Consider the following 22,426-nt stretch of genomic DNA (forward strand, 5'->3'; position numbering starts at 1 on the left):
ATTTTTTAAAAATTATTTTCTGGGATTTGGTAAATGAGAATCAATTGGATGACAATGTTGCTTCGCAAGGGCATGAGGACTGAATTTTTTTCCCCCCTGGGACGAACAATTGAAACAAATCGAGAAAGACATTTCATTTTAATTAGCATTATTGAGTTGTTTGAGTTTGTAATAATAATTTTCATCCGTTCATGTCACCGTGATCTTTAGTATTGGAAATGTCAATTAAAACATGAGATTTAAAAATTATTAAATTACAGACCATGTGAAGACGTGTAACTGAGTCAAACACGACTAGGGAAATAATAAAATCATTGTGTATTTTCTATAATGTTGATCTAGGTAGCGTCTGCGTTAGGTGCAATGATTGAAAAAACAATGTGTTCTTATCATTCATAATTAATTGTAATGTAATTAACAAGACAAAAATAAACCAAAATAAAAATGACGAAAGTGCGAAGTAATGAAAAAAAACGAAAATTCACGTTATGTATTAACAATGGCCTATTGTATTCGGAAAGCTAGAAGAAAACATTGTGAACAAACGTACAAGTTATGGAGTAGAGCCCGAGATTGTATTTTTTAATTTTTAATTGATTAAGCGTCTTATTTATTTCGTCTACTTGAGAGTGAATTTAATCACTACAATATTATGTTGAATACGTGAGGATAAACATGTAAACCCGTTGTCTTTTATTAAAGGAAAATCAGAAAAAAACAAGTAATTTACGCAGTTCTCTTGGATGACTGTATTTTTTTTAAGAGTACGAATTTTTAATTCTTTGAATCTCAAATTTTTTACATAATTAAAGTAACATGATTAAAAACTTCCTTGAAAATGTGTTGATTCTCAAGACAAAAAGGATTATTGATTTGAAAATCCCTATTCCCCACGTGCTCCATGATGTGAACCTCCAAAAAAACATATCCATTCAAATTTTCCCGCCTTATGCCTCAGTACTGCCACGGCCCCCCTCCACTCGCACCCTCCCGCGTTTTCCGCCATGTTGCATCATATTGCGCACCGTGTTGATCGCACGAATGTACCAGTGTTGATTGAAAAAACCAAAGAGCCGATTTCAAATAAAGAATTGACTCACGAGTCTTCAAACAGCTGTGCATAATCCCAATGAGACGATTAAAATTGTGATTCAATGAGACAGTGCCTTCCTTGGAGTGACAACTTATTGTGCAGTTTTTGACCAACCGTTGACACACTCGCGGGCGCTCGGTAGGGCAAAATGGCGTGATTTCACCGAATAAACGAACAAAACAAGTGCTCCACTCCCCTCACCCCCTGTTACCCAGGCATCCGCCAGCCCCTTCCCGCCCAAATTATTTCACCATCGCCAAATGTTTTTGAGGTTAGGTGAAACTTGTGCGGGATTTTTTTAACCCCAAATCGTCGGTTTATCGTGTATAATGTGATTGAGTTTGTCGATTAATGGTGGTTTTAACTAGTGGACTTATTTTAATTGAATTATGTGGACGTAATGCCCGCAGGCGGTAACAGTCGTTTCCGTGGTTACCCAGCGCGGATGTCCGAGCGACAACAGCTTGCACTTCTGCTGCAAATGACATCGCAAGAAATCGTACCCTCAGGTAACAACAATGACAACTTGTTGATGAAATTTATCAGATTCGGGATTTTAAAATTTTTTAAATCTTATTTTGTCATACTCCAAAACAGAGGGATAACATGGGCTGTTTTTTGAAGATTAATTTGTATGGGATAATTGAATTGAACTTTACACTGTCTATTCAGTTCTCATGATCTTGTCATTTTTCCATTTGGAAAAATGATTGTTATCTAAACAGGTGTAACTCGTTCAGAAAATCTCTCAAATCAGTCAACTCCACGATCGTCTTCCCTAGTTCATCAACGGGGCTCGAAGAGCCGATGGTCCACCAAAGCTGGCGAATCACCGACGTATCGTAAAGAGGACTACTCTCGGCGATCGATGATCTTCAATGGATATGAAATCGATAAAGAGTCTCATGGTGAGCAATAATTCCCCCTTAACATTCTTTTTCGTCTTGTATCGTCTGGAAATTAGCGCTCGTGTTTCATATCACGTGTCGTGACTCACGGTATGGAACAGCGAAAAAAGTGCTTTCGAAACTGGAGTATTTCGAGACCTCAGACACAGGTGCACGTGAGTCCAGTGGGAATTCGCAGGGAGAGGGTGGGGAGATAACTTTTCTCCCAGTAGATCAATACTCGACCCGTGCACGTAGTTCACGCCTTTATTAAACTTCGATCTGGTGAATACTATTTCACGAAAATTATTCATCCGCCTTTGAAAAAACTAAAAAGAAAAAACTCAAAAGACAATTATTGTTAAATATTCAATTTTCTAATAATACTTTCCGGTACATGTTATATTAGAGTCACTCGTGTTCAAGATAAATGCGCTATTAATAAAGAACTCTCGTCATTTGGCATTTGAAATTGTACAGCTGGATTTTTGACATTTACTTAAAAAAAAAAAACAGAATGCACTCCAGGCATCGGCATATTTTCAGGGTACATGCAATTACCAATTTTCATCCCCTGACATTTTTTTGGGAGCATTGACCGGAGCCACTTGACGCTCCCACTCATGAGTCTATCCTCTTTAAAACCATTTCTTTTAATCGTCGCCGAATGTCGGAGAAAAGCAAAATTTAATATAGTTTGAAACGGCATTGATACTCGCCATAGATATAATTGTTTTATCACGCAATCCGATGCAATAATTTTCATGACGATGGCGAGAGTTTAGATCAAGTCTAATTCGCATGGAAAGCCCATATTTATTCTCATGACACTAAAAACAATCGAAATCATTAACGTTCATTAACGAAGTCCCCATCTATGGTCTGCAGTTGCGCGAGATAAAATTTTTTTATTTAAAAAATGAATTTTTATTCGAATACATCAATACGGGGGATGACATCGGGGTAGGGAGCCTTTGGAAAAGCACAATTGGCTGAAATTCAATGGGGCTAGACGGGAGGCAAGGCGGGGGTTGAAACATCAGTCAGCGGAATCGGCAACATGGCCACCAGTACTCGGGCGACTGTGCACGGCTCCACGTCGTTCCTGAGTTTTTTAAATAAAAAAAAAAACAATAAAAAAATAAAGTAAAAAGGTTTAAAAACGCAGAGCCGCACGCCAGATGTCGCTCTAAGCTATTCTCAACCCTCGCCGCGATCGTTTCGGGGGTCGAGCCTTTTTGTCTGCTTGTCAAACAAAGACTTATGTTTTATTTTTAACGTGACACAATATCTCCTATCATTTTAGCGAACAGTGCTTCATGAATTAGTGGTTAACACAGTCAAAAATCATTGACAATTATTTAATGATCAGAAAAATTATGTTGCACTTTGATTTTCGCTTTTGTGACATGCCAATCCACTGCCGATCTTAATTTTCGCGATTTTGCCGATTTCGTTTGCGTTCGAGACTCGTAGTCGGATTAAATAGAAATAATCCGGAGTCTCTTCAGGAAAAATGGTGGCTCATTGCAGTGGAAAGAGTGTAGAGTCGTAAGTGATAACGGTAAGGCAGACGAAATATTCTTAATGATTAATTAATTTTTTGCATTTATTTTTTTCGTTTGTGATTTTTCTTCTGAATCTCTGGTCTCTCTTGCACGCTATGCAGAAGCCAGAGAGGCGAATCCGTCGGAGGAGACATCCTCTCCTGACAGTCCACGCTCGCCGTCATCCGAGACCGGCACCGGTGCGCCTCCCATCGTTCGACAGGACCAACACGATATTCAGAATTACCAACACAGTAAAGTTTATCAGTATCAACGGCCGACCGGAACTACGTCGGCCGGAAACAAACAGGACGCTGAGGACAGTGGAGACCTCTGTGAAATGCGTAGAACACCCCCGCAGAATAAAGGTCAGTGATTTTTAAATGACTGCGCCTGTCCTTTTCTACGAGTGTTAGAATGAATGAGCCTTTGCGAGGATCTGAGCAGCTGGTTTTCCCTGATCCAATAATAATTCTGAACGTTGCTGAGCATACTTTGGACGATAGTGTAGGACATGGTTAAATTCTACAGCTTCTGCTCCCCAGAAAAAATTAGAAGTTCCAATTATTCCTTTATCTGAACAAGGTATTGCCCTCGGATTATTCTGAGTCCCTAATGATCCCTTCGACCAATCTCCGATTGAGGCAATCCCAACGTAATTACCTCTCTATTATGAACCTGAAATAGTTGTCAACCCTCAAATCCTATCTTATAAGGAGGCAATTTGTGATAAGACAATAATTTTGAAGCTCCACTGGTATTACCCGTAAAAATTCCAAGTAGACAGTGACTTATTGTCCCCTAATGAGATGCGCAAGATTTATTTCCAATTCATACCTGTACAGCTTAAGGGATCATTACCCCGAAAATACATTCCCCAATTTCGGAGCCCCGATGACTCACGGCGGCCGTAAACCCCTTAAGACCGGATAGACAGGGAAATGTCTCGAGTGTTGAAAAACCATCGGCCGAGAAATGGGCCGGTCACTAGGGGGAGAAGGGCGGGGGAATAAAACGAGTCGAAACGAAGGAATACGACAAGTCAAACAGGCCGGCAAAGGAGTAGTGGGGGTAAACGTCGTAAAGGAAGCGAATTGTTTCACTCAGTTCTGTATATCCCTCAGTCGATGAAGTGGCCTGGCTTGTGTACCACTTGTACAAAATTAATTCATCCAAACATTATAGTCACCCATTGGCTTATCGCAACTCCACTCCTCCAGTCAGTGCTACGTGTTTTGTGCGGTGAATCGGCCTGAGAGAGGTACCGTTTACATATAATTACACATATACATTGTATACTAATGACCTACGAGATATATCACCGGGGATTTGCCATCATAATTATTCGTTGACAGAATGGAAATTTTTATGTCAATTAGGGAAGGGTGAAATATTTTGATATGATTTTGGATTAGTCAGTGTAATTTCATTTCTTTATGATAAAAAATTGAGTGAAATTCTCTCGGAAGACTTGCAGCGTTGCTTCGGTGGCCTTCTCCATCTATCGGGTGATCAGAAAATACTCGCCACGTACATAGCATCATATACTATTTGAAGTACATAAACGAATGGAGTCGTAAAATTTTACTAATAAAAGTACAAATAATGGTTGTGTTTGGAAACAGGAGTGAGGAGTTTTTAGTTGAAAGTATTCGCGACTTTTTTTTTATCACTCTTTGATTCATGAAATTGTCTTTGAGGTGAGCTGACATTTGAATGAGGCATTGAGTCAGGGAGAATTAAAATTAGATTCTGTTAGGAATTATGTCAGCTATTACTACAATGGTCTGAACCCGCGAGTAATTTATTATAAATTCTTCGGAGAATACAAGGGCCGAGGTGGGTGATATGTATACGTAATACGAAAATTAATCATTTGTGGGTGTGCGGAAGTAAAAAATGTCATGCGACAAGGATAAACAAACTTGAGGAACTTGAAAGATTCGAGGTGGTAGCCGAAGTGGTCCCCTTCGCGACCCTTTTTCTTGGGGAACCGTTTCTCTGTCGAGAAAGCCTTCAAATATGTCAGCGTTTCCACCTCGCATTTTTAAACGCTTCTCATAATCATTTACCTTCTTCAAATTACCATCCGGTCATCTCATCCTGTTATTCAAAACTGAAAAAAAAATTACACCAGTTCTTTTCATTTTTCCGCCCTCTTCCGGACGTTGAGTGGTTCCTTTTCACGCGCAAGTCCTCGCAGAATGGAATTACTAAAGAAAAACATTTTAATAGTCATCAGGAACTGAACAAATTTTTTTGCACAGTGGACAGATCGGGAAGTGGTACCGGAAGTTCGCCTCGCGTGACCCTGCGGCTGAATCAGGTGCGGGGAGTAAGGGATGATAAGAAATCTGGTAGTAGCTCAAGACAGAGCATGAGTGGTGCTAATCAGGGACAGATGGAGACAGCCAAGTCCACAGCCTCGACTGTGCAGGGGTCGTCGTCCACAACAACGACGACAACCGCGGGGGTGACATCGACCCCCTCCGGCATAACTTCGAGTGCTGGGACGCCTGCAGTGGATAACAGCGATGTCTACGAATTCAAGAGCTCGAAGGAGGCCACACCGGTGAGAGGGGCGAGCTCATCACCGAATCCTCCGGAGAAGGAGAGAGACGGCTCGAAAACAAATAGCGGTGCGTCCCAAGCGGAAGCACCACCGAGTACTTCGGAGAGCACTCCTGCGACTGCTGGGGGGGCTGGCGCGACTGAAGGGGCGTCTGTTGGATCACCCGGTGCCAAACGGCCGTATGATGGTACTGAGGATGAGCAGGACGAGGAAAACAGGAGGAAAAAGAAGAAGGACTCCGAGGGGAGTAAAGATGCCAAGGGACCGGCGAGTGGAAGAGCCACCACTGGGCGAGCTGCTGTGGGAGCCACTGATAAGGTACTTATGAATCTCCTTTTTTTTGTTTTTGTTGTGAATGAAAAATTTTGATTTCTACCGTTGAGAGAAGAATTTTTCATGGGTTATGCATGGTTTTCAATTTATTGCTGGTGTATTGTATCCCTTTTTTCTGCATATGGACCAATTATTTAATTGAGTAGAGAAATTTAATTTTTCGAATGAGAAAAAAAGTGGAATAAAGCAGAATTGTCCTCTCCAGCCCTCTTCTCTCAACCCGCCATACAAGCCCTTTAAGAAAAATTTTCCTCTGTAATATTTTACTCTTCCCTCCCTCTTCTCCCTTATCGGCATCCATCCACCTGCATGTCATTTACTTCGTTGTTTCTAGTCAGACAAGCTCGCCTCAGTCGTAACAGCCTCATCTATTGTTGAACAGTGCCCCAAGACCGGAAAACAGGGTGCAGTACCGCCAGGTAAGCCCCAACAGTCGTCCACACCCGCGGATCGTAAGAGCCCCAGCTCGATATCAGCAAGTAGTCCCAAGCCCCTGGCAACACCACCAACAAAGACAAGTACCCCAGCCCCAGAGTCCGACAGTGAAGAGGATCGTCCCAAGAGCTCAGACTCCTCATCCGCCCCAAAGGTTCCACCCCTGAAAATCGTGATTCCCCAGACGACTGAGCAGGAGCAAACGAGAAACGGTAAGAATCCTTCGACGAGGGGTCACCAGTTGCCCTACGTGGTGGCGAGTTCCAACTCCAACGACTCGACTGACAAGGACCAGACGCAGTCGACGTCTGGCACGACGAGTCCCACAGAAGCATCAGGATCCTCAAAGTCAGACGAGAAGAAAGACTTCTCAGGGGCTATTCACAATGAGGAGAGGTCAATCCATCATCAGAGAGTCCTCAGGAGTGCCCACAGGGGCAATGGAAATGGTGCCACCAACTCCAAGGACTTGTCAAATCAATCAGGAAACGGCAGCTACTCGAATTCATCACCCCTTCCAGCAACTGATCGTTCAAATAACTCGTCCCCCCAACCTCCGGCCAGTGAAGGACCGGCAGAATCAACGAAAAACTCATCAGAGCCAGCGCCGGCTGCACCCAAGGCCACTTCCAATTCGGAGAAGGCGGAGAAGAGTGAGGGCAATGTGAAGACCACGAAAGAGAGTTCAGAGGGCTCTGAAAACTCTTCTGGATCTTCCAATGCCAGTGCCAGTGTGTCCACTGCTGCTCCTGTCGAGCTGCACCCCCGGAAGAGGAAGATGAAGCCGAGCAAGGAGGCACAGCAGGCGGTGGCTGCTTCTAATGAGGCCAGCGAGACTGCTAATGCTGGAACTGAGGTCCATCCACATGATCAGCCCATCACCAATTGTTATCAGCTGTTCTTGAATATCAGGAAGCAGATCGAGAGGAGAAGGAAGGGGCTGTTTCCCGTGCAGCCTAAACCACCCCAGGGCTTCAAGGATTATCTGATGAACAGGTGCACTTATGTACTGGCGGGGAACGCCAGTAAGGAACCCAATATCAATCCTCCTGGGAGCCTCCAGGGGCCTATGAAGGAGTTGTACATCGAGCAGGAAAAGGAGAGGTATGGATGCAACTGCTTGGACTCTTCAGGGTCTCATGCAAAGACTTTTCTTTGAGCAATTGATATTAATTCTTTTTTCCACAGGTACAGGTTAAGGATGCAGCATGTCGTAGAGAAGGAGAAGCTTGTCCTCTCGGTGGAGCAGGAGATCCTGAGGGTCCATGGGAGGGCTGCCAGGGCACTGGCCAATCAGATACTGCCTTTCTCAGTCTGTACTATCCTCAAGGACGAGGAAGTATACAATGTCATCACTCCTGAGCAGGAGGAGAAGGACAGAAACCAGAGGAGTAGGTACAACGGAAGACTTTTTCTCAGCTGGCTCCAGGATATTGATGACAAATGGGAAAAAATCAAGGTGAAGTGCATTATCTTTTTTTTTTTTTAATTACTGGAATTTTCAGCTTTACAAGTGACTAGGATTCCTTGATCACATGATCATTGAAGACACGATCCCCGAGAGTGCGACTATCAGAAAAATCATAATAAAAAAATAATTTTATAGGAAGCAATGTTGTTGAGGCATCACAACGAAGCAGAGTCTCTGCATGCAGTTCAACGAATGGATTGGGAGTGGAAGCTGAAGGAAGTTGGCCTCTGCGAGTTTAAAGCGACTCCTCAGATCGACGATCTTCATGTACCCATTGTTCACGTGTCGGATGATTTTGATCTCCTCCCAGCTTAAATTGGTCGTTTATGAGGAGGGGTATTCAACTCCCGTTCAGCCCCATTATTTTTTCAGATTTTCAGCGTCACGAATAAGGAAAAAAACATTATGTAAAAATACCTCATTATGTCTGGAGTTGAAAAAAATGTATCCAGAATCATCGTCAATATTTCTTAATCAACATATGTAAAGCCACGTACTGTGATCTCTACTTCATTTCAACAAATTCTTCAAACAAATACATCAATCCACTGTAAATATTTTGTTATTAGAGATGTTATGGTAAGAATAAAGAGATTTTTTGGGATATAATAGTATGGACTCGATTCAACTGTAAACTAGTTTACTTTAATCATTTTTTTGTCTGGGAGCGGTCACAGATTTGAGGTCTTTTTCACCTTCTAATTGGAAGTCCATGGGTTTATCGTAGCCGAGGATTCTACTGTAGTGGTCGATGTCTGTGAAGTTTTCGAAGTTGAATAAAAGGGGCGTATCGTGTACATAGCAGGTTGTGAGTAGCTCACGCATTGCTGGCTTCGACACGTCCTCTGGAGTGAATTCAATCTATAGAATCAAATTAATTGCATGTGAAGAAAAAAAGGTTTGTCATTCCCTCGAAATTTCTAATTAATGAATTTCTCACCTGTCTCTCAGACGCAAAAAAAGTGTATACACTAGCGGTATAAACATCCCTCGTATCATCGTATGTCATCTTCGTCACATATTTTCGAGTGACAAGGTGTAGCAGAATGGGAGTCCCGACACCGAAGCATGCAGTTAACAAGAGAGTACCACCGAGAGCAAGTACGTTATTACTAGCCAGGATCGTTGGCATGAGATACCCTTGCATCACAAAATTCACGATGGAGGTGGTGAATGAGAACAACTTCACACGTTTAATATTCGCCGAGAACGACCCAATGTAGATTGTTCTTGCGTAATTGTCTTCTGTGCTGTGAAGTCGCAGCTGTGATATTGACGGCAATCCCTTTAATCATCAACATTGTCAATCAATAGTAATTCGATATTGGCTGAGTGAAGTTCTGCAATGTTTTTCATTTTGAAAATATCGTTTAAAATTTCCAATTCTACTTCCTCACGTCCAAATCACGATCGAGGAGGATCGTTCTCACATTTTTCCTAACTGCTAATAAAGTTTATGGATTTTTTAAATCGATTATTATTACCTTTTTCGTGATGTGATTGACTATCCTATTGGGAGTCAATTTATTGAAGTTTGATGCTTGCACTGTGAAGGTACAAGTGCTGGTGAAAATCCTCGCCTTCCAGAGGAAAGACATTTCTCACTGAATCGATTGGGCTCTTGTGCTAGGTTTAATGAAACATGTAGAGGTAGAGAGAGGGACTTTTATCAATATTTTAAATTGTCGAGCACTTTCTAAGTTATCACATGGAGTACTAAGAATGACACCAAAGTTAACCTACAATAAACGGCAAAAGAATAGTCTACAGCATGGGTTCAGATCTCGGGGATTAAACGACCTCAAGTCAGAGCTAGTACAGAAGCCGAGCACGAGGACACGCCACCAATGGCACCAACGGTATTTGCAGGACAATCAAATTCTCTTCAATCAGGACAAATTTCATTCCTTCATCTCGGTGAATAAAAATGAAAGAACCTGGTGAAAATCGGAGCCCAGTGAAAAACTTGAGGAATTTTTTCTCAGTCGATAATGTCGCGATTACCGGTGCTTTGAGCATAGTACCTGGAATAGATACTGTGTGGCGCTCGGTTCGTGTTTTCGGACTGCTCGCGAGTGTTTGGAGAAGGACAAATGCCATGGACGCAGTGTTATTATTGTTTTTGTTCAAGATATGCAGTGATGTGTAACGATGTGTTAAAGAATCGAAGGATGGACCATTAATTCAGGCCGAGAATTCCTTTGTCCTGGTGAAATGGCTATGGCGACAAAGGGGTGAGTGATGAAGATATTTAACTGTCGGTTAATTCATTGCAAAGGGATTTAAAACCTTTAGTGTGGATCATTAAGTGCCGAAAATCATTGGAATGCAGCGTTTTTCGGGGAAACGAATTTTTTATCCTGAATGTTACGATCCACAAGCACGTTTCTTTGCCACATATCACGGTGTCCAATAGAATTACCAAAATTATTGTCTTCAACTACTACTGCAGATTTTTTGATTCGAAGACTTAGATCTTTCTACACCTGCAATCCCATATTTTACCGTTGCAATATTCTGCATGATGTGGTTAACTCTCCGATATCGAAAGAAGCTATTCGATCTGAATAAAATAACGTAGAGCTCGTTCATTTTTCTCGCTGAATGGCCTCTATCCCTCTAATGTAGCCTTTGTTATCTCAGACAATATTATTTTTATAGGTTCTCCCCCGATTTGCGAATATATCTGAATATCAACTACGCCTTCGACCGAGTGAGAACCATTACCCGAGTAACTTCCGCTGGAATGGAAATGAAAAACTCAGGTTAAGAAATGTTGAAGGACACTTCGAGGATGAAGGTATGTGGATAGATGATAAATTTAGTTGGGTACTGAAATTCAATTCGAAAGTCGATTTGTCTTAACAATGCACTTTCCCCAATTTTTCAATGATAATCCGAATTTATACGATTAAGTTGGGGTGGAGGGTTGAGAGCACGAGTCAATAATTATTTAATTCGCCATCACGACGTCAATAAAGTCCGCAGAATTTTGCCCTTCACCTCCGCAGGAGCTGAGCTAAAGTTTCGCCACTTTCTATATTTTTTCGAGGGTTAAAATTTGGGGCCACTCGAAGAGTTAAACATAAGCCAAGGGAAAATTCCAGGAAGAAACTTGTTAATTTTTTTTCCACGATTTGTCGGGAGCAATGAGTGCAGGCTTGATTCGGTCTTTTCACCGTCAAGTACCGTATGAGCCGTTTCCTTTCATACTGCCCTCAAAGGATGTCCAAATGTTTGGATACATATCCTCGTAATACCCCCAAAGGGCACGTACATAAACGTTTGCGCAGGTGATATTTCCGCAAGATTTGACACTCTCAGTACATCCAAAAGAAACTGGAAAATAAGTAAATAAATAAATGACGGAGACGTGGCCCTTTGTCTCGTTCCATTATTTATTTTTTTATCTCGTTGTGAATAAATAATTGGCCGACGTTGAGTAAGTACTACTGAGGCAAATTCTTTTTAGCCATTTCTCCCTTTGTGCCAAGCAGTGTGGAAAATGCCACGGTGAGGGCAAAATTAACGAATCGAAAAAGACGAATAACGAGCTGAAACGCGTAAGGGTAACCATTTGTGTCAAAAGGTTACTGTTGAGTGTTCCAGTGAGTGAGTTATTGTTATTTACCTTTTGACTATCCTCTGTGCTTTAGTTCATTCAATGTAGCGACAAAGTACTGCATATTGTGCGAGAGTTGTTGTAATGGGAGAGACGTGTAATGATTAATTAAGAATCTATCGCTTTTGAGAGCTTTCCTTTCATTTATGACGTCATAAATCTGTATTGTGTCATAAGTACAGCCGCATAAAAACACACCGGTGTCCAAATTTTTCTTAATGGAAAATGTGCTACTCGAAAAAGATGTCGGAATAAAAAAAAAGCCATGTCACCCGTGTAATTTTCCTCACCAACCAATAGCCATTGCCAACAACAGTAGTCAAATCAAATACAAGGCTATTAACTGGGTCAACATTACCGCTGTGGGGGTAGGTGTACACCGAGGGCTAAGGACTACTTGTCTAGCACAAAGCCGAGTGGCTCGCGCCTATTTCACCCACTTCACTCCACCCCAATCCCTCGCACTAGACAGCATCACCTTCCTGTCCACTCGACCCAACTGCACAATTTCACGATGAAAAAGTCTCCCTTCCGCTCGTAAACTTATTATTGTTCTCGCGCTGCGTAAAACAGATGCGTTGTCAAAATCCTGTGTCAATAATTAATTTTTCCCGGCCCGGCGTATCCCCCCCTTCTGGAAATATTGTTTTAGGGCCTTGTAATATAATACATATATGAGTTGTAACGCACCTTTTTTTTGTTTAATGAAAAGTTAAAAAAAAATGACGTCATAATGTTTGTTGACAAAATAATCTTTTTGCCATTGATATGTTTTTTGTAGTTGCAAAACTAGTGATTGGTGTGAAGTGATCAATTTAAGTTCTCAGTAGTTCGGAAAAAAATTTTTCTCGCGAATATTATATGGGCGATATATTGTCGCGATTCTGTCCTCTTCACCAGCAACTGTAGCTTTCAGTAATTACACATTGACTGGTTAATATCCCCATCCATTAAGGCGTATTATTTCAGTCCACTGGACGTACGCCTCCGAAATGAATACCACTGGGTGAGAACAATGACAATGTTCCACCCGACATTGGGCGCAAGTCAGAGCGATGATATAGGCTGGCTGTACATAAGACATAATATGAAAGGGATATAGTGTGTGGGATATAACAGAGAGAAGAGCAAATAGGGATGATGCGATGAGGCGGTGAGGCGAAGTACTCTCATCACGCGGCATCTGGGTGAGTCGCCAAGGGGGCAACCAGGGGAAAAGGACAGGGTGATATTGTCTCTATCTGAAGGTATACGAATCAAGCCCGCTAGGCTCGTATTACGCCGCGGAGCCCTGGCCCTTGAGTAAATACCGCATTGCTGTAATCTAGAGTTAATGGTGCTTTCATGGATATGTGCCATCCCCTTTTCATTCTTGGCCCTTCAGGTTTTTTTCCCTCGTTATTTTTCGGGGCAGTCGGTCTAAATAACACCGGTGAATGGTGATGGTCGAGCACTCAATGCAGAAATTTAAAAATCCATATGGAAAACTATATGCGTACATATATTCCATCCGAAAGTGCGCTCCATTTGAATTGAATAATTAATTGCTTTTGCATTTAATTTCATTGTTTGTATTCCAAGGCAACTCCATGTCTAAGTCTAGGCTAGTCAAAAATATTATGTTAATGGCATTGTGACAAAAGTGTTCTACTGGGATTTTTAAAAGGGAAAATTTCTCTGTCCCCATAAATCACCCAATCAGCAAATAAATTTGACTTATATGATAAACACGACTGGATGTGACATATTATCTCGACAATATTAACGCAACCGTCAAAAGGCCATTGTCATTGAAACTAGATGTCTCACCGCGAATGAGAGCATTCGAAATATCGCATACCGCTGGAGGTAACTGCCACTGACAACGCAATTAATGTCATTTGCTCAACAACCCCGGGGTTGTATTGCGGTTGCACGCCGGCCCTTTGTTAACGCCCGTTATCGCACAACCGACCAACTCTCAATCATTTTCAACCCTCGTTGCGCACTATCTCGCACCCTCACCCCCCCTCTTGTCCCACATCAGTGTATATTGGCATTATTCGGGGCCGAATAATTGCGACAGGATGGTACGTTTGGTGTTGTCACCCTCAGTGAGCTTATTTGAAAATTTTGACGGACCGGATCAAAAGCCAATTACTTTGATTATCATTGCCGGTGAACGGGGGATTTTTTTTTTTTTTTTCATGTTCTCTCCAACGAATGAACGGATTGAGAGTGATATCTAATCAGAGTGATGCATTTTCGGAACTACGACACCTGTACTGGGGCGTCGTGGACCGGGGGAGGGAAAATCAAAGGGAAAATAATAGACGAGTGCGCTCAGCCGAGCGTAAAACACTTTAACATTTTGCCGAGATGAAGAGACTTCAAACCGTGGATACGGATATGCGTAGTGACATTCGGGAATTGACGGGGTTGGGGGAGAGCCCTGCGGGGGTTGGAAGCCCTCGGTAGCGACACGTTTTTTATGTTTCTTTATTTGATTAAGCTTGTCAAATGTACTAGTTCAATATCTTTTCGCGTGAGGGCGTGGGCCGATTAAGGGGAGTTTTGTCAGTTCAATTTTTTGTTTTTCTGTTTTTTATGAATGACTTATTCTCATTGATAAAACAGATTTGAAAAAAATATATATATAATTTTATTAATTTTTTGGTAAAAGAGTTATGTGATTTTTTTTTCCTTCGCAAAAAAAAATTTTCGATCTTGGGACAAAATGCTGAGGCGTCGCCCAGAGCAATACACAACAGACGGTTCAGAATCAGGGGTGCAAAAAAGGGTGGGGTTGATGCCAGGTGGTACATATATATATATACAACTATATATATATATATATATATATAAAACGTTTTAAAGCCTCAAATTCCCCCGGCTTACATCGGTATTGGCCCCACCACTTTCGTCACCCAATGGCAAATCCAACGTTTTGCAGTGACAGCTCCTGCGGCCGTTTTCTCATGTCCGTGACTCTCGATTGGTCGGCTGTTGGGTGGGTTGTAGGCGTGGCCTATACACACTACCCCATCACTCAATCTCCCTCAGCAATCCCCCTCCCTCCTTGCGCCAGCCACCCGCCACCCCATCGAACAATTCCATCTCGGTTGGGATTCAATTTCTCCATCCCTCGCGAGTCTATCTGTCCCACTCCTGGGGAATACGAGGGCTCGTTTTACCTGGGACGGGAATCGCTGAGTGGCGGAGGGGGACGTGGGGGGTTTACTCTACGGATCGTGGGGTGACTGGGAATTGTCGAGAATTCGTACAATGTTGGGAATATACAGGGGAGGGATGAAAGCACAGCGTATGCGTGTCTAGCTTTGGATAATCGGTCCGCTTTACTGATCTACCCTTTCCATTCTGCTCATGTCTCTTCTCCTCAGCCCCTGCGTCATTACTATCAATACAAGAATGTTGAATTCAGTTTAGAGGTAAACATTAAATTTTATGGAAGGAAGACAACTCGTTTTGCTGCATCATTTTCTCGACGAAAAATTCAATGAAAATTAAAAAAAAAAATCCGGAGTGAAATAGGGTTAAGGAAAATTCCATCATTTTTCTAGTCATTTCCATGATCAGTAAGCGAACTTAAATCCCGTAAGTTGTATTGATATGATTTTACACAAATTGACTTTGCGATATTTTTCTTATCATCTGGTTAATGATGATGTGAGAATTGTTTTATTTTGTGTGGACATAAGCCCGCGCGGTGAATAATTCGTGATAGCGGTGTCCTTTGGCCCCAGACCTCTTCACAACTTCTCTCCCCGCTGAGAATCATTACGTAAATAAAAAAATCCACACGGGAATCCCTGTAATCCTAACATAATACTGACGCGGCGAGAAAAGGCTCGAGCTGAAAGAGAAAACGGAAAGGAAATACAGAAACGAAAAATCATCCGACAATACTTTTTGGGCGTGGGGATTTCACGCGTCGTGTTGCATTATCAAATCCCGCTGTCGAGGGAGATGGATTACGAGATGTTGAGGTAGGACCCACCCAGGAGCATTCATTTCTGAGGGATGCTTTGTGAAAATTAAAGTTGAATTTTTCATACCTATCGTGATTTTCATGAGAGTCTGTTTATTTTCATGACTTCAAATTAGTTATGATTATTCCATCGTTTGGAGGGTGCATAGAATGTACCCAGATAATTAATTGCATTTTTTCAATTTTTATTGTCAACTTTTAATGATTTTTTATTTGAGATGAAATCACAGCAATAATTCATGAAATATATTTGCACCATTTGAAATTACATTGGAATACCTCACCGACATAGTGGTGATAGAGGGGGATGGTGCTATGGGAGGTGCGTATCACAGTACCGCTGGAGGGTTGTGCAGTTGACGGCTCAATTATCTCGAGGGCGATGTTACACGCCCGACAAAAATCGTTTGCTCTTTTAATAACACCCAGTCCAGGGACAGTGCTTTACTCCTTTCTACACTTCTCACATTTAGCCCATTGTTCCCGGCTATTAGCACTTTGACTCCTGTCATATCACTCGACATCCCCCTCCCCCTCCTCCCTTTACCACTGAGAGAGCCCCACCCCGAATGAAAATAGACGGCTCGTTTGATTCATGTAAATGTGCCAGGAATTAAGGGGAGGGAAGAGTAAACGAAAAATGCATTATTTTTTCTCCGTCCAGCATTTGGATAAATAATTGATTTTTTTTTATTTATTTTTTTTTATGCCCAACTTCTTTATGAAATTCATTTTATTTTGCTGAGAGGAGGATGCGGTGGAGGAGTCTACATCCAACAGCTGAGTATAATTTCTTCAATGCTCTAATGGAAATGAAATCCCTTAGGACAAAGTATAAGGGGTGGTAGGTAGGATAAACGAGGGCCGAACGCGTTAAGCTGTGCCTCCGGGGCCCACCAACGACTAGTGTTTATACCTGTGGTGATGCCTGTGCTCACTTTCACAGCCATTTCATTTGATTACCACCTGGAGACTGTTGGGATATAGTTTATCCCCATCGTCTTCTTGCTGGCGATGCTCATTGTTATTATTAATCAAGATGCTCATTACGTCATTATCCCACGACATGTATTGAACCAGTCGCTGGTAGTGGTAGTGATCTAGTCGAATCCTGATGCCAAACAATATGACCAACGTGCTATTCAATGGTGAAAAGAATGAAGAAAATATCATTAGAATTTCCGACATTTACGAGCATAATTTGAAGATGAAATGTTCTAGTTTCAAAAAGTCTCTGAAATGCATCCCACAGGTCGGATAAATGATGAAAAACCGGCAATACAATTTCGTATTCTCAATTACCCTTCGGCTTCCCTCGGTAACCTGAAATTTCTCGGCGAATAAGCCATTCAAGTGGAGTTGCAAATGATAAACGAGATATAGAAGGCGTTTCACCCAATAATATAACCGCCGATGACCAACGGGTTTGATGCCAAAGTTACCCCTGATTTAGCCTTCACGAATATGCATTTGAGTTAACGCAGGGGAAATCGTGTGGGTTTCCACCGCCTCCGGCAATATCCCCCGGAATCAGTTGCCAGATTATTCTATTACCGCGTATCAACATTGGGGTTTGTTTGGTATCAAAACAGCACTGGGTACGCTCAACGCGCGTGCCAGGGCCAATTGTTTCAGCAATGCCCTGGCACAGATAAAGAATTTAACGTCGGGTAATTAAAAGGCTGCCGGGCAATTTTACCGCTGATGAAAATATTATTTTAGCCGTTTTTTTCTCGTCATTTCACATTTGCATCATTATTATCACAATTTAATCCCTCGCTCAGTAATTTTTCCTGTACCTCTTATTAAAGCAACTGATGGGGACATTTTTTGTTCATTGGAAATTTTTTTTTTCGCAAATTGATGAATTGAGTGGAAATTGATAAATAAGAGACCCGGACAACATTGTGTGCATTGTGCATGTGGAAATAGTTAAGGGGGCGAGGGGAGGAAGTTACCTCGATAGCGTGAATTCACCTCCCGGGCCGCTCGAAACAATAATAATCGGCGCACAGGGGTTCCATCCCCGTGACGCTCAGCGAACCGGTAATTAAAATAAAATTAATTGGATTGTTCTGGGCGGCGGGCGTGCTACTATGTATCCCTGCGGGCTATATTGAAGGATGCGTTGTGTTGTGAGTGTTTGGTAAATGTGACAGTTAAATGATACCACGAATTTTTTTTAATGAGGAAATGAAAGTTAATTTGGTCCATCAATTAACGGAGAAAAATTATGGGAGATTTGTCATTTTATTTTCTTTTTTATGAATGTATACTAAATAATGTTTTCTGATGGCGTTTGAGAGAAATTTACCACTCGTACTATTTAGGGTATTATTTTCAATTGTATTCGGTTATAAAATTATAATGCGGGTATTCGGAAGCTGTAATAAGTCGAGGTATTTCTGTTTTCGACCCGGAGAGAAATATTCAATAAATATTGCATATCTTTTCCGTGATTCTCGAGCGAAATGTTGTTGAGGACAATTTTAGGGAAATGTTAGGGGGTTTTTCCTACTGAATATTTCTCTCGGTGGATATTTCCTGTGATTATTGGAAATTCGTTGTAGGAAAAGCGCATTTTCAGTGTCGAAAAACTTGAAAAAAGGTTGTTTTTGTGGCCTCGGAGTGTTATTCAAACCCCCCCAGAGCATGTCGGTAATTTTATAAACACCCAGGAAAATCTTGCGTCACGGTATGGGCTTCGTCGAGATTGCCTTTCTAAGCTCTACGGCTTCGTCTGCCTTGTCGGGAAAATAATTACAAAATCACGGACAGCCGCACCCCCCTTCTCACTTTTGTGAAGGAGTCTTTTGGAGTCATTCACAACGCCCTCGGTTCAACGAGGTATTACATGCACCCGCTTTGCACTCGGTTTATAATTGAGAATATCCGTCAGGATGCGAATAAATTTGGCCGCGAGAAAAATTTAAGGGGGTAGGGGAAAGCGAGCGATGAAAAAATGGTGGATATCTGCAAAATATTTATTTTGATGCTCTTTTTTTTAATATCCCAACCACCAAAATTTCTCGTGAATAAAAATTTCCCTGAAAAATGAGCGAATCCGGTGATAAAAAGAGAGACCCCTGTAAGGACAGCCAATGGCGGTGCGAGGAGGACGATCCCCTCTGGAGGGTCTACGTGAACTCGTAAGAATGAATATTCCATACCCAAAAATTCATGGAGAAAGCAGATTTTCGTGAGACGAATTTATCAAGAATTTCCGACTTTCACGTCTGAGAATAAATCACTACAATAAATTGAATTAAATTAATCACTACAAAAACTATTATCCCCTGTCATTGGGCATGACCATCCAAATAAATTCAGATATCTCGAAAATGAGAAGAGAGTTGAGAGAGACGACAGGTTCGATCGACGTCAGCCGGGTGAACTCGCCAGGTTACCCGACTTGCTCAACGATGATAGCATACCAGCAACCCACTGTTGCTTTCCGCTCGATACTTTCAATCTCAATGAACGAACACGACTGCCTGACCGTACTAATACCACCGACAAAATCAGAATCTGGCGGAATATGAAAGCGGATCCCCAAGTATTTATCAAATTTTATTTTTTGCTCAATGAAAAAATCCCTCATGAGATGAATATGGCTTTCTGCTTCCATTTTGACCTCTCCTATCGAACATTAAAAGAAAATGAATTTAGTTTAGCTACGATAAGGGTGCAATCGTGTCCAAAAGTGACCGAAAATTGTGGCCGTGCGTATCTCGTGACTTCTACGAAGACGAGAGATTCGTAAAAACCCTCGAGAAGCGAAAATTGCGGGGGCTGTTACCCTGTCAGGACATGTACCCCGATAATATCAAGGAATCGGAAAATTTCGCTCTCTACAAGGAGCTGGGACATGCCAGGATCCCCGTGTCGTGCCCCCGCACTGAGAAATTATTACGAGTGGATCGAGCCTCTGGCGATCGTCCCGGTCTCGTCGACGGTGTGTACGTAATCTCGGAGTTGGCGTCCGAAGCCGATGAGAATCGAGTCTACACTCACGTGTGCTTAAGGGGGACTAAGGGGATGCATGTGATTGAATTGTGTGGGGCGAGGACGCGGGAGAAGACCTGGAAGTTTTGTTTTTATCAGGCAGTCGTTGCTCTATTGGCTAAAACTCAGTTGAGGTCGGTGAACAACGAATTATTTTATCCAAATTACTAAATTGTTATTTAATTTAGCTCATTTTACCACTTCCCCAATATTTTTATACTTTGATATTTTTCGAGCGGAAATGTCTCCCCCAGCAGTGATAAAACTCCTTGCAGATACAAATACGCAACGAGTTCCAACATTGATTACATCTACGATCACGCCTGGATGCTATTCATCCACATAGGAAGTCTTAACATAAAAAAAAATCTTCAGTTAGACGATATCGTCGTTTACAACTACAAATACTCGGTGGAGATTGACTTGGAGGATGAGCTTATTGTTCTAAAAATTCCCGACGTCACCTGGGCATTTCTAGAGCCATCAGTTAAGAAGATAAAGAACCAAAAGCGTCCAGAGCTCATGAAGATGAGCGAGGAACTTGGCTGGGAGAAGATAAATCATGAAACCCATCTCACAATCCACCGAGATACGGAGACAATCGAGAAATTTCTCGGGAATGTTCCAGACAATTGTCACAACTTCATCCTGAGGACTTCCAGATTCTCCATAGCAATCTGGAGGGATGGTAATTTCTGGTATATCTACAACCCCTACCGCTGTGAGGCTTTCGGCTACTGGGATGACCAAGGCAGTGCATGCATAATCAAGTTTACCTCCAGGAATACGTTAAATCGTCACATCGTAATTCTCCTGCTGAGAGCCTACGCTCCTGAGTCCCACGTTATCAATACCCCCCAGGAATCTCCACCCGACAAACCCCTCATAATTCAACTATTCAAGATAACCTACACCTGCGCCAAGATTCACAACCTTAAATTGCTGGAACGGAAGCCCCCAAAATCAAGGCTCCAAAAAGTCTGGAAGGACCAGGAGATTAAGCCCCTTCCGAATAATTACACTGGTCTCGCTGAGAAGAAAACCTGGCTGAAGACCCATCACATAATTTGGAAAAAATGCACAAAGACAACCAGCAAAAAAAACAAGTGGCACGAGTATTACGTCGACGAGCCCGACAAAGTGTTTTCTCTCTGGGGCGAGATACATCCGACGGAGGAGATATTTTCCGAGAATAACCGGGGATATCAGGTGTACGCGTGCTACGTCGTGGCTGCTGGTATGAGTCGCATAATGGCACCGGAATATTGGACTCCGAAGACAGTAGATACAGTCGTCATGTGTGGAGACAGATATTACACATTGAGTAGACTTCAAAGTGATGTTACAACGTCAAAAGGTGATTTTGTTACTGCCTGGGATATGCGCCTTTTAAGGCACTTTAAAATCGGGGATATTGTCTTCGAGATTGATGTTATGAGGGGGGTCGAGGGGAGGCTGTATACCGAGGAATCCCTCTGGAAGATATTAGAGCAATTTTTCCTGAAGCACTCGTTTGGAATTCTCAATTGCGAGAACTCCTGTCTCGGGATTTTTAAACTCTCGGGGGCTTATTTCATGATGGACGTCAACTCTGTGGGACCGCCTGTCTTCGACCTTGGGGATGGGGTCGGCTATCTGGTGAGGGTTACGTCCTTCAGAAGGTTCGTTGAGACTTTGGTGATCACCATCGGCTCGGCCGAGTGCAGCTTGTTTCGTCTTCACTCGGTGGAAGTCATCAAAATCGTCGACGTTGGACTGTGAAGTCAGTGATATATTGCAGATGAGTCCAATTTCATTTTGACGTCTCGGTGCATCTCGGCCTCGGGGAAATCATTTGTTTTGTGAAGACAGTCGACTTCGCCCTTTCAACTGGTGCATCCTCACAGGTACATGATAAGAAAAAAAAATAAGACCGGTGTAAATGTTCACACAATAAATGATGTAATGGATAGTGCGGAAGCCTCTGACACTCGTAACTGTTGCGAAGTATCATCTTCGAGGCGAAGCATTCAGAATTCATTGGATGAATTCAAACAGCTTCGGAGATGTAATGTAGCAATTTTAATTCACCATCAAATTAATTAAAAATCTTATGAAATTGTTAATAAGAACTCGGGTTAAGGAGTGAGTGGGAGCTAGGCAAACAGTGCATTTCAGAGTAAACGCGGAAACAAAAGGGAAAAATTTCATTAGAATTTTATAAACACGTGTGGCCCATAATTTCAAACAAGAAATACTCCTGTATTTTTCTCATTTTTCCACCTATGCAAAGTCTTTGTTATATTGTTGATTTTTCAACAGAAAAGAATTTTTTTCATCAACCACGGATCGAGACCAGTTTCATATACAATAATTTTCCAACAGGTGATTGAATTACGGATAGATACAATAGCTCAGCATGTTTGTTTTTCCATTGGTAACTCAGAAAGAAAATTCTCTCCATCAACTTTTGAAAAAAAAAAAAATTGAAAAA

General features: G+C 42.0%; 4 protein-coding genes across 8 annotated transcripts in view; 3 read left to right on the forward strand and 1 right to left on the reverse strand.

The window, feature by feature from the left end:
• Positions 1–966: 966 nt before the first annotated feature.
• On the forward strand, positions 967–9,964 carry LOC135165657 (ankyrin repeat domain-containing protein 12). 3 transcript variants are annotated; one of them, XM_064127154.1, is made up of 7 exons: positions 967–1,602; positions 1,819–2,001; positions 3,650–3,895; positions 5,795–6,417; positions 6,767–7,971; positions 8,056–8,326; positions 8,474–9,964. In XM_064127154.1, the coding sequence occupies exons 1-7, from the start codon at positions 1,494–1,496 to the stop codon at positions 8,651–8,653; spliced, it is 2,817 nt and encodes a 938-aa protein (XP_063983224.1). In that variant the 5' UTR covers positions 967–1,493; the 3' UTR covers positions 8,654–9,964. The 3 variants fall into 3 exon arrangements, with proteins under 3 accessions (XP_063983224.1, XP_063983225.1, XP_063983226.1); XM_064127155.1 differs by having other exon boundaries at positions 6,815–7,971; XM_064127156.1 differs by lacking the exons at positions 967–1,602; positions 1,819–2,001 and adding an exon at positions 3,010–3,544.
• LOC135165675 (transmembrane protein 70 homolog, mitochondrial) lies at positions 8,962–9,963 on the reverse strand. Its single transcript, XM_064127193.1, has 3 exons — positions 9,823–9,963; positions 9,279–9,623; positions 8,962–9,199 (listed from the first exon to the last, which is right to left on the reverse strand). Exons 1-3 carry the CDS (start codon positions 9,934–9,936, stop codon positions 8,984–8,986), a joined length of 675 nt encoding a protein of 224 aa, XP_063983263.1. The 5' UTR covers positions 9,937–9,963; the 3' UTR covers positions 8,962–8,983.
• Positions 9,965–10,434: 470 nt separating the features above from the next.
• LOC135165668 (ethanolaminephosphotransferase 1-like) overlaps positions 10,435–22,426 on the forward strand; it is a 37,879-nt gene continuing 25,887 nt past the window's right edge. Inside the window, exons 1-2 of the mRNA XM_064127183.1 lie at positions 10,435–10,572; positions 11,000–11,138. Coding sequence (XP_063983253.1) covers positions 11,112–11,138 — 27 coding nt within the window. The 5' untranslated portion in view covers positions 10,435–10,572; positions 11,000–11,111. The remainder of the gene's footprint in view (positions 10,573–10,999; positions 11,139–22,426) is intronic.
• LOC135165660 (uncharacterized) lies at positions 18,875–22,350 on the forward strand. Of its 3 annotated transcripts, XR_010299552.1 has the most exons (5): positions 18,875–19,097; positions 19,279–19,504; positions 19,618–20,087; positions 20,211–21,839; positions 22,318–22,350. XR_010299552.1 is itself a non-coding variant. In XM_064127163.1 (4 exons), the coding sequence occupies exons 1-4, from the start codon at positions 19,003–19,005 to the stop codon at positions 21,712–21,714; spliced, it is 2,295 nt and encodes a 764-aa protein (XP_063983233.1). In that variant the 5' UTR covers positions 18,875–19,002; the 3' UTR covers positions 21,715–22,298. The 3 variants fall into 3 exon arrangements, 2 of the variants coding, with proteins under 2 accessions (XP_063983233.1, XP_063983234.1); XM_064127163.1 differs by lacking the exon at positions 22,318–22,350 and having other exon boundaries at positions 20,211–22,298; XM_064127164.1 differs by lacking the exon at positions 22,318–22,350 and having other exon boundaries at positions 20,229–22,298.

Source organism: Diachasmimorpha longicaudata, chromosome 8 (assembly GCF_034640455.1).
Source record: "Diachasmimorpha longicaudata isolate KC_UGA_2023 chromosome 8, iyDiaLong2, whole genome shotgun sequence".
In the NCBI taxonomy this organism is placed as follows: Eukaryota; Metazoa; Arthropoda; class Insecta; order Hymenoptera; family Braconidae; genus Diachasmimorpha; species Diachasmimorpha longicaudata.